The 15,376-nt window shown below is 39.6% G+C and overlaps 2 protein-coding genes across 6 annotated transcripts in view; one reads left to right on the forward strand and one right to left on the reverse strand.

The window, feature by feature from the left end:
* The first annotated feature begins 674 nt into the window (after positions 1 to 674).
* Positions 675 to 7,002, forward strand: fbxo16 (F-box protein 16). 3 transcript variants are annotated; one of them, XM_051409601.1, is made up of 9 exons: positions 675 to 1,182; positions 1,504 to 1,630; positions 2,114 to 2,149; positions 2,273 to 2,479; positions 2,599 to 2,763; positions 2,939 to 3,189; positions 4,613 to 4,724; positions 5,122 to 5,395; positions 6,735 to 7,002. In XM_051409601.1, exons 2-9 carry the CDS (start codon positions 1,535 to 1,537, stop codon positions 6,854 to 6,856), a joined length of 1,263 nt encoding a protein of 420 aa, XP_051265561.1. In that variant the 5' UTR covers positions 675 to 1,182; positions 1,504 to 1,534; the 3' UTR covers positions 6,857 to 7,002. The 3 variants fall into 3 exon arrangements, with proteins under 3 accessions (XP_051265561.1, XP_051265563.1, XP_051265562.1); XM_051409603.1 differs by having other exon boundaries at positions 2,957 to 3,189; XM_051409602.1 differs by having other exon boundaries at positions 1,522 to 1,630.
* Positions 7,003 to 7,798: 796 nt separating this feature from the next.
* fam49a (family with sequence similarity 49 member A) overlaps positions 7,799 to 15,376 on the reverse strand; it is a 32,474-nt gene continuing 24,896 nt past the window's right edge. For all 3 annotated transcript variants that reach the window (XM_051409606.1, XM_051409604.1, XM_051409605.1), the window contains 9 exons: positions 13,960 to 14,081; positions 13,758 to 13,863; positions 12,871 to 13,007; positions 12,656 to 12,733; positions 12,272 to 12,388; positions 11,872 to 11,951; positions 11,090 to 11,216; positions 10,865 to 10,935; positions 7,799 to 10,221 (listed from right to left, as the gene is read on the reverse strand). In XM_051409606.1, the coding sequence (XP_051265566.1) occupies positions 10,158 to 10,221; positions 10,865 to 10,935; positions 11,090 to 11,216; positions 11,872 to 11,951; positions 12,272 to 12,388; positions 12,656 to 12,733; positions 12,871 to 13,007; positions 13,758 to 13,863; positions 13,960 to 14,081 (902 nt within the window). In that variant the 3' untranslated portion in view covers positions 7,799 to 10,157. The remainder of the gene's footprint in view (positions 10,222 to 10,864; positions 10,936 to 11,089; positions 11,217 to 11,871; positions 11,952 to 12,271; positions 12,389 to 12,655; positions 12,734 to 12,870; positions 13,008 to 13,757; positions 13,864 to 13,959; positions 14,082 to 15,376) is intronic.

Raw genomic sequence — 15,376 nt, forward strand, 5'->3', positions numbered from 1 at the left:
TAATGTATTTATACATTAACATATTACTTGCGGGGGTATTTTTCTGCAAAACAAGCAGGTTGTTGTTACTTAAGTACAATTGGCTGATACATTGTAATATTTTCTAATGTTGTTCTGGTAGCCTACTTTTACCCAGGATGCTTACACTGATCATAAATCAGAAAGACAATTATAAGTTATATGTTATAATGATACGTAGCTAAAACACAAACATTTTTTTGCCATGGAAGATGTCGTTTACTTTGAAGGGCCGCGGGCTGGTTTCCGGTCTGTGTCGGTCTGTGTGTGTGTAACTTGACGATGCTCTGCCTCTTTCTTCACAGCAGGTTTTCCGTCTTCGTTGCGCGCGGCCGCCCATCCGAGGGCGAGCAGGCTCTCTGCTTTTGAATGAAAAACTTCTCTGAGTGGTTGGACCGAGCAGCGACTGGAAATAGGCCCAACATGTCCCAGCAGTGGGCCTACAGCAGCGGGTTCAACTTTTTATTCATACAACAGCAGCATGGCAGTGTTGAAAGAAACAGAGCCAACGCCTACATTATTTACCCAAGTCAATGTATTAAGCCTAATACACTGCTATACTACTACTACGAACAAAAGCTGCTAATAATTGTAGTAATAATAATAATAATAATAATAATAATAATAATAATAAGACTGAATGTTGAATACTTACATGTCACATGTATTTAAATGAACATTTGGCATAGGTTTTTATGTAAGTAATCAACAGTGCATAAGAAAATGATATATTTCCAGTGTCTAAATTGTATTCCAAATATCTTTAAAGTATATTCTGAAGAATACAGGCTGAGTATGGTATTTTTTTGCAGTATCAGAGAACCAGATGGTCTTTCTAGCAGTTGCAGAGTCAGGCCTTCTGCACTACATTTGTCATCATTAGAGCCAGTGACGCCTGCACACTGCACACACTCCACTGTGGTTTGCTTTGCAGCACCCCCCTCTGTGTGTGACAGGCTGTGACAGCCAGTCCATGTAAGGAGAGTACACTCACTGTTACTATGGAAACAAGTAAACTGTGCACAGGGAAGTGGGTAGAAGGAGAGGGAGAAGAAGAAGAGTTGGGCACACGGACACAAAGGCCATCAAGAGTACGCACATAGAGAGAGAGAGTGTGTTCAGAAGTTGGATTTATTTCCTTCTGCCGGCAGAGGAGAACTGATGGTGAGTTCAATACCAGAGGAGTGTGTGGTACTCAGCAGTAATGTTAACTCTTATAACACTGCAGGGTTGGAAATGTAATGTTTTTCCTAACTTCTTTTAACAACATATCAAGAATAAGAGATGGAGATCCTTTGTTCAGGATTATCATTTGGCATTAAGACTTTATACATTATAAGTGAGATACAAGCTGGTATGTAAACATGAGCCTTGAAGTGCTCAGACATTATCCTGTAAAGTGGGATAACTCTGACAATGATGGATACTGTATGTTGCACATACACACAGCCGCAGACATATCAATAAAGTTTTGTTGTATTTTAGCGCATCCTCTTCCCCCAGCTATAACCCAAAGATGCCCAATGCACCGAGGTCCTCTGCAGGCTGTGCTAAGATGCAGACCACGCTGAGCACCTGGACTCCTCTGAACCACCCGCTGTCCAACAGCAAGGTCACATCAACTCCTCAATCCTGAAACACTGCTATCAGCCCAAACACCTTATTAATATAGTCACAATACAGGTTTTATTTTGTTTGAGTGGTGCAAAAAGTATTCAGATTCTTTACTTCAGTAAAAGTAGCAATACGTTTGGAAGCCTTTCATATGTGAAATAATTTTTATGTCCAAGATGACTTGAAAGGTAACTAGTAACTATAACTGTCAGATAAATGTGGTACAGTAAAAAGTATAATATTTCACACTGAAACATCGTGGAGTAGAAACATAGAATGGAAATACTCGAGTAAAGTACAAATACCTCAAAACTGTGCTTAAAGACCCTACAAGAAGCATGTTTTGCTAATTCTGGCGGCCCCTGTGGACAAAAGTTGTTTATACCACCTTGTTTCCTTGATTTCAAGGGGATATTTCAAGAATTGCTTTATAGAGTTAACCAGTTTGATGTGATTACTATACTGCACTCTTCTTCCTCAGGTGTTTGAAGAGAGGCGAAACCTTCTGGCAAAGTGGGTGAGTTTGAAGCAGCTGAATGGTGACACACGTCATTACAAACCACACTCTGCTGTCCATCCTGTCTTTTCCAACCCAGATCCATTCAGCTGAAACAGTCCTGCTCTTTGATCTCTTTGTCAGTTTGACAAGTGGTCTGACAGCCAGAGGAGGGCCGTGCTGCAGGACTTTGTGCTGAGCTGTTCTCAGGAGCAGCTGAAGTTCCTGAGCCTCAGCTTGAGCAGACGGCTCCCCCTGCAGGCCGCAGACTTCACCTGCCTGCTGCCCAGAGCCCTCTGCCTCTACCTCTTCTCCTTCCTGGACCCACGCAGCCTCTGTCGATGTGCCCAGGTACACACACACACACACACACGGACCATAACACACATATGTATAGGCGATGTGTTAACATGGATGACTCAACTGTTCCTGAGCCAGCTGAGGGTTCCTCTTTAATCCTCTGTGGGCAGGTGAGTTGGCACTGGAAGAGCATGGTAGAACTGGACCAACTGTGGATGCCAAAGTGTCTTAGGCTCGGCTGGTGCATCAACTTCTCCCCAACGCCCTTCGAGCAGGGCGTCTGGAAGAGACACTACATCCAGACTGTGCAGGAGCTACGACTAACCTCGCTACAGGTCTGAGGATCAGTGATTCAGCTCTCATGATTTCTTTCTCAAAAAACTAGCACTATAACTCAGAACGCACATTCATACACACACACACACACACACACACACATTGATGTTAGAGGGTAACTACATTCAATGCAGTGATAAAACATTTATAAAAAAGTCTATTATCTACCTCCAGACTGTCCCATCCCAGCAGCAGTTTGTGGTTCCACATGTGTCAGCCAGCAGCAGTAGGCATGAGGATCTGTCAGAACTGGCCTTCCTCGGTGAGGAGCGTCCAGAATCCAGCACCCTGCCACTTGGAAACATCTCCAGGAAGAAGCGGCCAACTGCACCGCCACCATGGAGAGATTCTGACAGATGTCCTAAAGACACGCTACGCTTCAACTACTTGGACAACCTGGACCCCAATGAACAAGCCCTCAAAGCGTAAGACTGCAGGGAACATGAGGAGGGATGAACAGCTTTCAAATAGCCAGGTTTAACCGGTAAAATGTAGAGGTTATATATACAAAATTCACTTGCTACTGGATGTCACACTAGAGCACCAGCATCTCAAAACAATGGGACAGAGACAAAATAAAACTCACCAAAACCGACTTTTTTAGTCTTTCCAACAATCACCATTGCTGGTTTGGTTGACATAAATACTTAATTCACAGAGTTAGATGCTGCAAGGTAACGGTAATCCATGGGGATGAGCCGACACAGGACACACATTTCTCTTCATTAGCTGTATTGTGACTTTCATTTTACACTAGTGTCTGCCTTTGCACTGTAAAACGTGATGAGTTATTTCAACTCAAATTGTTTGAGGAAACCAAGGTTCAAATGTATTATCTCCAACAATTTAAGCATGAAAAAATATTTGATTTGAGTACAAGTAACTCAAGTATTTATTGTTAAGGTAACTTGAGTAAATTAAGTTAATTGTACCAATTTCATTCAGTTAATTGAAACTAACCCATTACACATATATGCAGCATTTCTTCAAACTTATTTAAAATGTGTTATTTATCTGAATAAAGTAAGACTACTTTTAATGCATCTTCTTCATACAAATGTATAGTCAGTTTTCTTCCACTAAAGCAAATTATTACATCACCTGTCATATGACATATGATAAAAAAAAAAAACTATTTATAATTAATCAATTATCAAAGTTGTTGCCTATTCATTTTGGGGCTTCAGGGTCTACATTCTTGTAATATAAAGTCAACTTTAAGAAAATGAGACAGTGGAACAAACTAGAATTACATCACCAATAATCAAAATTCTGCACAAATTGAACTGTACTCAAAGAGTTAAACAAGTTATTACTTCAACAATTCATTTTTGAGTTGGGTTGAATTCACAGGAATGAGAGACTTCATTTTTTTAGAAGATTAACTTATGTTAACTTCTTTTATTAAGATATGTAAGTAGGATTTACAGTGTATGTAAATGCTCTGCAAATCTACTGTGATAACCATAAATCTAATCAAATTGTTCCACAGTGACTACAAAAAGCCTACAGAAATGCATGTGGAAATACTCAGCAGAGAAACAAAGTGTGCAGTTGTTATGCTCCTGTGCAGTCCTCGTAAAGATAACATAAGATCAGATAAGACTTTTTCGATCCCTGAGGGGAAATCGTTGCACTAAAGCAGCACAGAGCTGAGCAAGCTGAGAGGAAAGAGGACAATAACTACAATTACAACTACAACAATACCGTAGAATATATAAACGAATTCTGCAAATATTTGTGCAAAAGAGGTCCATTAGTGCAACTCAGTACAGGCATGAATTATAAGTACAATATACATAGTAATATAATAATAAAGTATAATGTTATATGTATGTCTCTCTGCAGGCAGTCAAACATCAGAACCTCCACCTGCCGCAGAAACACGTGGAAACCAGACGACGGGAGCAAGAAAACACTCTCTGAGGCGAATTACAAACTACGCAAAGCCAAATCCCTGGTAAACCTCTCTCCATTCATCACCACCGCCTCAACCCCACTGTGACTGTGACCCCGTTGTCTGAACCAAAGGGAGACGATAAACGCGGCGGCTTCTCCGGGGACTGAGCAACCAGCAGGCATCATGCATTATGGAGCAGCGTTTACACAGAAATACGTGTTAATGATGAGCTGCTCAGAGAGGGAGGGGGCGGAGGGGAAGCCAAATTATGCTGGTGATGGGGTTTGAGGGAGGAGGAGGGGAGGAGAGGGTGAGATAGAGGACACTGTGGCATTTAATATTCAGGCTGTGGTGAAATCCTCACCAGTTTATTTGACTGCCTGGATACAGGAAGTAATGTGAAATATAACATGAAATGTTTGGTTACCAAGGTAACCTGAGTTTCTTTCTCCTCCAGATGTTCCTCAGCTCTAACTGCAGAGCCCAGCATCCACCTGCTCCTCTTCCTTCTCCTCCTCATCTCCATCATCATCATCATCATGAGACCCAATCTCGACCCTCTTGGGCGGTTTGCGGTCACGACCACCCCGTCACCAAGGAGACCGCCAAGAGCATGCTACGCCTGGCCCAGTGGAACGCTGGGATCCGTCCAGGGCCGGTGAGGTCAGCGGTGCCCCGGCTGAGCGTGGAGGCCCTCAGGGCGTCCCAGCGCTCGCACCGGAGCGTTCCCAGTAAGTAACCCCAACTGCTCCACTCCTCTGGGCTGATTATGATGTAACCGCACAGCAAGAAATGTATTGGGGACAAATTCTGGGTTTCAAATGACTAAATCTGCAAGAAAGTCTCAGAATGTGTGCAGTGTGTGACCCTATTAGAAATGTTTTATGTAGAGTGAAATGATTGATTCTGAATGTTTTATTTTTATAGTTATTGTAGGTTCCCTCTAATGAACAGGACTTCTATTTGACGAAATATAAAAATTATGTAGATTTTGTACCTTTTAGTGCCTTACCCCCCAGTAGTGTCTAGTAGTCTATCTTCATTGGGCTGAACTGTTAGTGGTAAGAAAAGGCTAACAATGTGAATGTACTCTGTATACATTCAGCAGGATGATGTGGGGCATGTTTGTGCCACCGCCAGCTGAAATGTTCATTATGTTTAACATCAGAAAAGCAGTCTGACAAATCATCTTCATTGGAGATAATAGACCTTATTCATGGCAGACATTTTAACTTTAACTGTGAAAAAGGATTTTTTTCCCCTGAACTAACTGACCTAACTGAAATTAGCCTACAGGTCTGAACACACCTTTATTCATTATTCAATTCACCCAGCTGCTATAATTACTGGGGAAGGAAATTTGTCTTTGTGGTCTCAAAAGTTACACATCAACATGCTGCATCAACAAAGAGGAACAATGGCAACAAGTTGAAACTATCCTACAGGAATATAATGAGGTTGACAGACATAATTCACATCGGAGGATCACTGCTATGTCGCAGGCAAACTAATATGACCAAACATCTGTGTAGCAGTGTCTGTAAAGCTATTTTTATGTTATTTAATATTAAATATTTAATTATTTTATTTTGTCTACACCTCCGATATTGTTAGGCAGACGTGTGGATTTGAGTCACAATTTGGATGACTTTAAACTCGACAAAGTTAAATAAGACTTGCAACTTAACTTAACTTTATGCTAATTCCATGCATTTTATGGTATAAATAGTAGTGTATTTGAATATTTCTGCAGACTGGGATCCCTAAACAGGACTGGAATTGTTTAGACTGGTAGTGGCTGGAAGGCTGAGACACATAAGTCAGTGCCACACTTGAGTCACCCCAGTCAAAAAAATCTGGACACGCCCCTGGTTGAGATGTTGCAACCATCTGCATCATCAAATTACCCAAATCACAGCAGCTGCTGTGAACTATCAGCAGTGTTGTTGACCAATCAGATGTCTCACACTGACTGAATACATTCCCTCACATAATAATGGTTTTGTTCAGCAATTTGAACCTAAAGTGGAAACATCACTAATGAAGTGAATGTTTTTCTGTGAATCCCAGCTACACCACTGTTTGAAGCTCAGCCCTGGACTGTGCCTGCTTCACACACACACCAGATATGGAGTAAAGCACGTCGCCATCATCTGGAGGACAACAGAACTGCAGCTTCAGGACAAGATTAATATCTTTTGCTCATATAATGCATTCTAAGGTCATATTTTTTACCTTGTGTGCACAAGTTAATAACTTGTATCAGTGACCTTTGTTTCATCTCTGTCCTTATTTCCTGTCTTCTCTTTAGATAATAAAAACTAAAAATACTTTTAAATACGAGTCATAGTATCCATTTTTCTTTAGATTTTTGCACTAGATTTTTTAGTACACCTGTAATATTACTATTAGACTAACATATCTGGTAAAATGACCTTATTTTTATACTTCTACTAGGATTATCCGGATGGATGACCAGTATTTAAAAGTATTTTTAGATATTTGATGTTTTTATTTTCTAAAGAGAAATGAGAGAGCTGAAACAAAAGTCACTGACACAAATTATTAACTTGTGCGCACAAGATGGAGAAAAGAACACAGAACTTTCGAGGCTCAATAGGATGGAGATAAGAGATATAAAGCAGATGATGTACACTTTACATTTACTCTACACTTGGAATAAAAAGCCACTGAAAGGAGAAAATCACTCATGAGCCAGAACATTTTGTAAAACAGTATTTTGCATGAGGTATAACTAGTTAGTAGCTTTATAGTTATAATATGTTTGTATTTTGAATATTTTAACAGTTCTGTTCAATTCTGATTTAACACATTACTTGCTTGTTAATTAACTTTTTACAGATATTATGCCTAAAAAGGTACCTTGTGGAGTTCTCAACCACTGTTTTGATGAGTGGGTCCCTGTTTTGTTTCTATCTTGTGTATCTTGTGGCTGAAGTTTCTCCAACGGCCACTCGAGACTGGCTCCAGAAGTGAGTCAATCTCCATGAGGCCGCATATTAAAATGCCCAACTTTACAGCAGAAATGTTACTGCCTGGAACAAAAAACTGTTTCAGTCTCTGTAGCTAAGTTTCCTGTTGGTGGCAAATAAAAAAGCTGAAGGAAACATATGTCTGTATAAGAAATGTACCACCTTTATTATCCAATCCACACATCCCATTCCATATGCAATACAAAGCCAAAGCAATTTATATAAACAGTGAGTCTGAACTCCAAACTATTAAACAATAATGTCAGTTTAAGACATAAAACTGATTTTGTCTCAGTATTCAAAACAACATCTGGCATTCAACACACAGTAGCATATCTTGGGCAAAGAGGGAAGCTTTGTGTACATCATTCATGACAGAAGATGTTCATTTTATTTTTCTTAAAGCCACTTCAGTCAGATATGAAATATCAGTATCATATGTACACCTCGCTCCAAGTCTCATCCATGTACAGTTTTCACTCATTGCATATAAAACATTGCATTCAAAGTATGGCTCACACACACACGCATATATATTACTAAATACAAGAGGATCAAAAAATAAACAGACTTAATGAATGGTAGATACCTCACATGTTAATTTAATGTTAATGAACCTAATGTGAATGTGTATGGTTCAGTATATGGCTTATGGGTAAAATAAAAATGATTTAATTCTGTGTTGTGGATGAAAAATAAAAATATTGTCTTTAAGGCAATGCTGTGCTCCTTGATAAGCCACATACATGTCCATATTGTAAGATCACAGTTGGCGTGGGCAAGTTAATTTGTAAAGTTAATTTGAGGAATCTGCCCAGTTATTCCTCTGGAAAAGCTGTTTTACTAAAAAATAAAATGTGTCTCAACAACTGATGAAGTATATGAAGTATTTATTTGTTGCATCCTCTAATAAACGCTCATCTTAGTCATTGGCCTTGAGGGAGAACAGTACAAATGAGCCACGATCGAACTGTGCAGTGTGCAACAGTTACAGATGGTGGGATTGTCCGACCTTGTGAGCAGGTAAGTTAGGAGCTGCTGTTACACACTGACTGAGGAAATGGACAACAATCAGGAATATCCATGTTAGTACACAGGGGGCAGGATATCAGTAATACACAATAGATTGTATTATATATTGGCTATAATCAGTGACAGTGATCATAATCACCAGAGGTAAAGGCAACACAAGTTTTTAAAGTCATTAACTTTGACTTCAGTAGTCCAATTTAAGGCAAAGTATGTTATGAGGTGTGTGCTATTCTGTCAAATGTGAGGCTATAAAATAACCCTGGGTATAGTTTGATGTATAGAAGGCTCAATAAATGTAGTAAAACAATATCAAAATTCATGTTTAAACAATGAACTTGATCACATTGGTCTCACCAGTGGAGACGAGGTGAATTATTCCTTTAACCCGTCTGGGAAAAGATTCATAGCTTAAACAATTTTTAAAAATTGAGAGAATGGAAACCTTTAAGGAAAGACATTTTTTAAAAAGCCTTCTTTTTAAAAGCACATATCATTAATTCAGAATGCAAGATTTTTTGGCTTTTCTTTTAGAGAAATGCATTTTCTGTTCAATAAAAAAAGCCACAAAGAGTCACTTAAAACATGGCGAAATACGCAACTATCATTCAGAACATTGCCACAAAACGGTTAAATAAAACATTTGGTGGGTTGATTTGATTTCGTGTTTCATTATCACCGCCTTTTCAATCAGCAAAACCTCAAAGTTGAAGCACACTTTGACATACTGGATCTTACTGGATGTGCAAAGTAGGTTTTATGTTCACAGTGGATTTATTTTAACATTTGCAGGTTGGAGTTAGAAAAACAAAGACAAATACAACAGAAGACACCCTAATGCTTTTAGCAATACATACATAAAACCAATCAATCCCTTATCTGCTTTCAATATTTAGCCCTTCACTCAACAAAAATGTCCACCTTAACATTGATTGATTTCATATTGTCATTAAATCTCAAGTGAAAACACAGAAACAACTTCACCTGTTTTAATACATGTTGAATTCTCACTGATATAAACTGTGACAGAATTTAAAATCTTCGCTCTTTCAAAAAAAGATAGATTTTGCTTCAAAAAAACAAGTTTAATTTGACTAAAACCTGTAAACTAAATTAATTCCATTGTCAATAAAAGATTGAAAAGATTAAATAAAGGACATTTTTATGCTGCCTTGTTCATTTATGTCCAAGTGCTGTTTCAAAGCTCAGTTATATAAGGCTGATAGGTATCCATCATTTGTGCTTTGACAGCTGTTAACAGTAGAGGCAATTCATGTGATGCTTAATTTTTGTTTGTTTTGTTGCGAAGTAGAAGAAGGTACATGTTCTGTAGGTTTCAATAGCTTGGAGGGAATGACTATGCAAATACAAGTATTAACATCGAGTCTTTTTAAATAATGTAAACATATACATCTTATTTGAGGTCAGAGCATTGATCCTCTTCATATCTATTTATAAAAAAGAACAAACATTACTGGAGCATCGTCCTGATGTTCTTCGGAGTGGACTCGTCGTTCAGGTGTTTCGTGGTGAATCTGAGGAGAAAAACATTAAAGAGCGTTAGTGGGTCTTTCAATAAGGCAGACTGAAGATCCACAGACGCCCATTAGCACCGTTATCTGAGGTAAAATATGGAACAACAGAGGCTTTACATGTGTTAAAGGTGTAGCGGAGGGTTCTGTAAAAGCTAAAAGAGATCGTTTCCTTAGCTGATAGGGAGGAAAAGAATAACACACGATGGGTCAGAGCACAGACCTTCGCAAGAAAAAAGATCATCCACTTGTGATAAGACACTCCAACAGGATATTTTATTACGCACTAGGGAATTCTATTGTCCATTACATTTAATGATGTCTGACTGATTGACATGGACCCTGGTCAAGTTAAAGTTATTATAAAATAGCTAGGTCCTTTTTGTCTGAGCATAAAAGCAGTCATCCACGATGGAAATATCCACATTGATCAATCCCAGTACATTTACAGCTCAGTTTAAAACCGAGAGACTGATCCATTTCATAAAGGAAGAAGACATCAGAAAATACCATTCACTGAAATGCACACTTTCCATAACTTGAATAAAATGTGTTTTTCAGACCAGTGAATGTACTTGGTATTTAACAAGTGTGATAGTGACAAACCAAGACAGAAAATACCCTTTCACAATCCAATGTAACCTACTTGAGGGCATTCAGGAGGCCTTCTACGTTGTCTGCCGGCTGCTCCTTCAGCACTTTTATGCAGCCTTTCATCTGGGGAGAAATAAACAGAACAGAAACATGAACTCAAGAGCCGCACAATAAAACAGGTCCAGAATGATACTCTTACACTGTGTGTGTGTGTGTGTGTGTGTGTGTGTGTGTGTGTGTGTGTGTGTGTGTGTGTGTGTGTGTGTGTGTGTCTTACGTCTATCTTGGAGGACTTGTTGAAGGCGCCGTTGGGGTGGACGTGGTCATAAAGAATGATGACTCCGACCATGACCCTCATGCAAAACAAGACTGTGTCCTCGCTGCTGAAACGACTTGAATATTCTCTAAAGAGAGAAAGAAACAGGATAAGAAGAAGGAAAGAATCATGGAATAAGAGCCATTGAAGTCAACACTAACACTGTATCCTAACTGCATGCGAGCGTCTGAATATTACGTCAACTTGCGTTACTTTGGATGCTTTCTGTCCACACTGAATCCTTTAATATGCTCTTCTGTTGGCATGTAAACAAACCTGTGCCTATCAACTGTAGACTGGAAACAACCACTGACACTCATGCCAAAGCAGGGTGTGTACCTTTTACACACTTTATATTGTGATATTTGATGTTTCATTGCTAATATAATATTGGCATAAAATATAGCAAACCGCAAGTGGGTTCTTATTAACGATCACCAGAAACTTCCGGCTCTCTGGCGATCTCCCTCTAGCCAGCTGCCATATATTTAAAAGTTCTTATTTCAACTTTAAGTTAAGACATTCTAGTGTGTGTGTGTGTGTGTGTGTGTTGTGTGTGGTTTTTTGTTTGGTTTTTTGTTTTTGTGTGTTTTGTTTTGGTTGGGTGGTGTGTGTGTGTGGGTGGGGTGGTGTGGGTGTGTGGGGGGTTGTGGGTGTGTGTGTGTGTGTGTGGGGGTGTGTGTGTGTGTGTGTGTGTGTGTGTGTGTGTGTGTGTGTGTGTGTGTAAAAGCAGTATGACTCACGGTGTCTCCAGCATGACTTTACAGACGCTGGCCATAGTGCTGAGACAGTCTGTTGTGTTCTCCAGTGGAAGAGTCTTGTTCTACAGAAGACAGATAAAACACAGTTTACTGATTAATATGCTTGTTGATTATTTAATGATTAATTCACAAACATGGGATATGAAGTTCAAAAGAAAAAGAAATGTGATGCAACAAAGTGTGAATCATTGTGAAAGTTCGAGCAGCTGTAATATTTATATATTTGTATTTGTGGAACTTAGCTTTCTCATCCAAACACAGCTGAAAGGGTTCATTTCCCTTCGTGTAAATGATAAAGTATGATAGAGATTTGCTTACTTAGAAGACTATTACAGTGTAGTTTGTCGTGTTGACAGTTGTAACAACGGTGAAAACCTCTCACCTCTGTCACAAAGTTTGTGGTTGCGTTGCTGAGTGTTTTCAGCATGGGCGTGGCTTCAGCGTAGAACAGAGACATCCTGTTGGCCATCTCGTTGTTGACTTCGTTTTCAATATCCAACTGCAGGTGCAGAAACAAAAGACACACAAACACAAGAGGTGGTCTTACTGTACAGATCACTCTGATGTGATATAAAACGCACCTCTAAACAGTGAACCCTGCCACCTTCTTGTGTGTCATTCTTAGACTGGAAGCACTGCAGATACTAAACATAGAAATATCAAAGACTGCTGTAGGATATAAATATGTGGCTATGAGAACCCCAGGACAGAATGGTGGTCGTCAGCCTAGTGCCAGCTATTGTAGATCTAAAGTGACAGAACTCACGTTCATATTGTTTATCCGGTTTCGACTGATGGTTCTTCTGTAGTAGCTGAAGTCGTTCTGGATGGCAGGAATTCTCATCTGAAGGAAAACAAGACAACAGTCAACTTAGACTAAAACCCATTCAGCCATGTTTGAATGAACACCATATTATCTCATACAGTGACTGAAACTCTGTGTGTGTTACTGAGTTGGACAGGTCAGTGTTTCCGGCAGACCTTCAGCTCATCAAAGCGCAGAGTGAAGTGGAGGATCTCTGCAAACTGTTTGGCCAGCGCCTGCTCCCTCTCCAGGTGCTGAGTCGGCGTGAAGGGCGGACATGTCAGGCACTCCAACAAACTCTGCAAAGCCTCCTCTGCGCACACACAGACACACACGGAGACACACACACGGAGACACACACACAGACACACACACAGACACACACACACAGACACACACACAGACACACAGACACACACGGAGACACACACGGAGACACACACGGAGACACACACGGAGACACACACGGAGACACACAGATAAGATGTCAGCTGCTGTGTGGATGTCAAGTCTCTGCAATACCTGAAAACCTCTTTCACTACACTTTTTGACAGAAGAGAAAGAAAGACCTGAACACTTCATTTTCTAGTCAACTAATTTTGTTTTATGACATGAGTTTACTTCCCATAGTTGCTTATCACCAACTTTTATGGTATCACTTGTATTACAATACAACTTCTTATTGAAAATATCCGCTATAGTTGGAAAAGTGCAAAGTAACAGTTTGCTTCAGAAACTTAACTGTACAACCTTAACTTTAGGCACAGTATATTATTCACTTCTGCATTTACTGTAAGGAACATTTTCTTATAACTCAGATGATAACAAATTATAAAAGATTTACAAGAATTTGGCAAAAAAAATATTAAAGACAACCTAAGGAATGTAAGTTAATGCATGAAGATAAGATAGGGAACACTACTTTACCTTTATTCAACCAGGAAAGTGACTCAGTAAGATTAAAGATTAAAACTTTAACTATGATATTATCTATTAAATAAATTAAATATTCCCGCTACTGGAAATACAAGACAAGACTTTTTGTCCTACACTGTGACCATACCTAGTCTGAGAGAGAAACTGTAGAACTTCTTGAGTTTGATGACCAGCGGGCAGACTGAGTTCCAGGCTCGCTCCTGCAGCATGAAGTCGCTGGGATTTTGAATTGCCTGGAATGAACAAACCAAAAAAAGCAGAATCATCCATGGTTAGAGGCATAATAATCATCAACACTAAGCATCAGTATGTGAGTGTATATTCCTTACATCTCTGATCTCCTGGCCGGCTCCTTTGTACGCCTGCAGGCCAGACAGGATGCTCTCGGAGTCCTGGAGGACTGAGTTCACCTGGTTCCACACTTCACGCTCTCCTTCTGTCGGCTGTGCATCTAACACACAAAGCGCACGCACACACACACACACACACACACACCAGGACAAAAGTTAGCTAAGCTACTGCAGCAGTCAGTTTCAATACAAACACATTTCCAACTTGCCTTTTCACATCAAGTATTAATTTGCGAGTGACTTATTTTAGCAGATTTAATGTTGCATTTATCAGTTTTGTAGTCTAAATTTCACGCTTGATGTGAAAGGGCTTTCATTAAATAAATAATAATGACGTGTTTTAATCACTTGGGGAACATGGGCATGTGTGCTGAGTGTTTTTGTCACTAAAAAGTAACTCAAAGTTTCTATCTAGAACTCTTTTGAAGAAGAGGAGCACAAAAACAATCAGCACAATGAAGTGTGTTTGGGTCAAAGGTAAAAGCATTATTTCACTTCAGTAAACATGTTTAGCTTTTAGCACATCCACATGAGTCCATCAACAGTCAGTCACCAAAATTTGCCATCCTGAGTGATGCCTTTAATTTGAAATGCAAACCCCAAACGTTTATAAGCACTGATAAGACTGGAATTGTCTATAAAACAATGAAAGCACTCTACTGTAGACTGAATGGCTCCACACACATAATAAAGTATCCATAATGTATCTTAACTTGTGTAACTGAATACACTGGAGCTGGATGCATTTAATGCATCAGCTCAAAGAAGTCACGTTTCTCTGTTGACACAAAAATGAAAACAATAAAAAGAATTCTGAGTGCATTTCAAAGCAGCAATATTTGGAAGCTGACTGTAAAAGAACAAGTATGGAGGTATGCAGTATGAGCAGAAAACATGTTCTACTACAGTGAAATATACAAGTGTGTGTGTGTGCAGTGGAATCCAAAGCATGCTGGAGCAAGCTCTTGGATAGACCTGGAGCTACAGTAGAACCTGGTTAATAATTTTACTGCATAATAATGACTGAATTATGTGTCTATAAACAGAATTCCACTGCACCCTGCCATGCCTGCAACCTACGGACAAGTCGTTTTGTTTCCTGCATGGTCTCAATAAGGACATCACTCATTTGCATTATACTGGCAAACTTGGTTTGCTCCCCTGTTCTGAATGTATTTTAATACTGTGGGAGCCAATGCAAGTTCTAACATGCAATAAATAATCAGAAGGTATCCGCAGGAAAGTGAAGCTCCTTAGGCTTTGGCTATCATAACCACAGAGAGAGAACGGCAGCTCCAAATATAGAGCATCAGTGACATTAAAACTCTGTGTCTGGGGTCTGTTTTGCATTTCAAAAGCCGTCCACTCCCATCATTTCCTCTTTGCTGAATAAACA

Source organism: Dicentrarchus labrax, unplaced genomic scaffold (genome assembly GCF_905237075.1).
Source record: "Dicentrarchus labrax unplaced genomic scaffold, dlabrax2021, whole genome shotgun sequence".
NCBI lineage: Eukaryota > Metazoa > Chordata > Actinopteri > Moronidae > Dicentrarchus > Dicentrarchus labrax.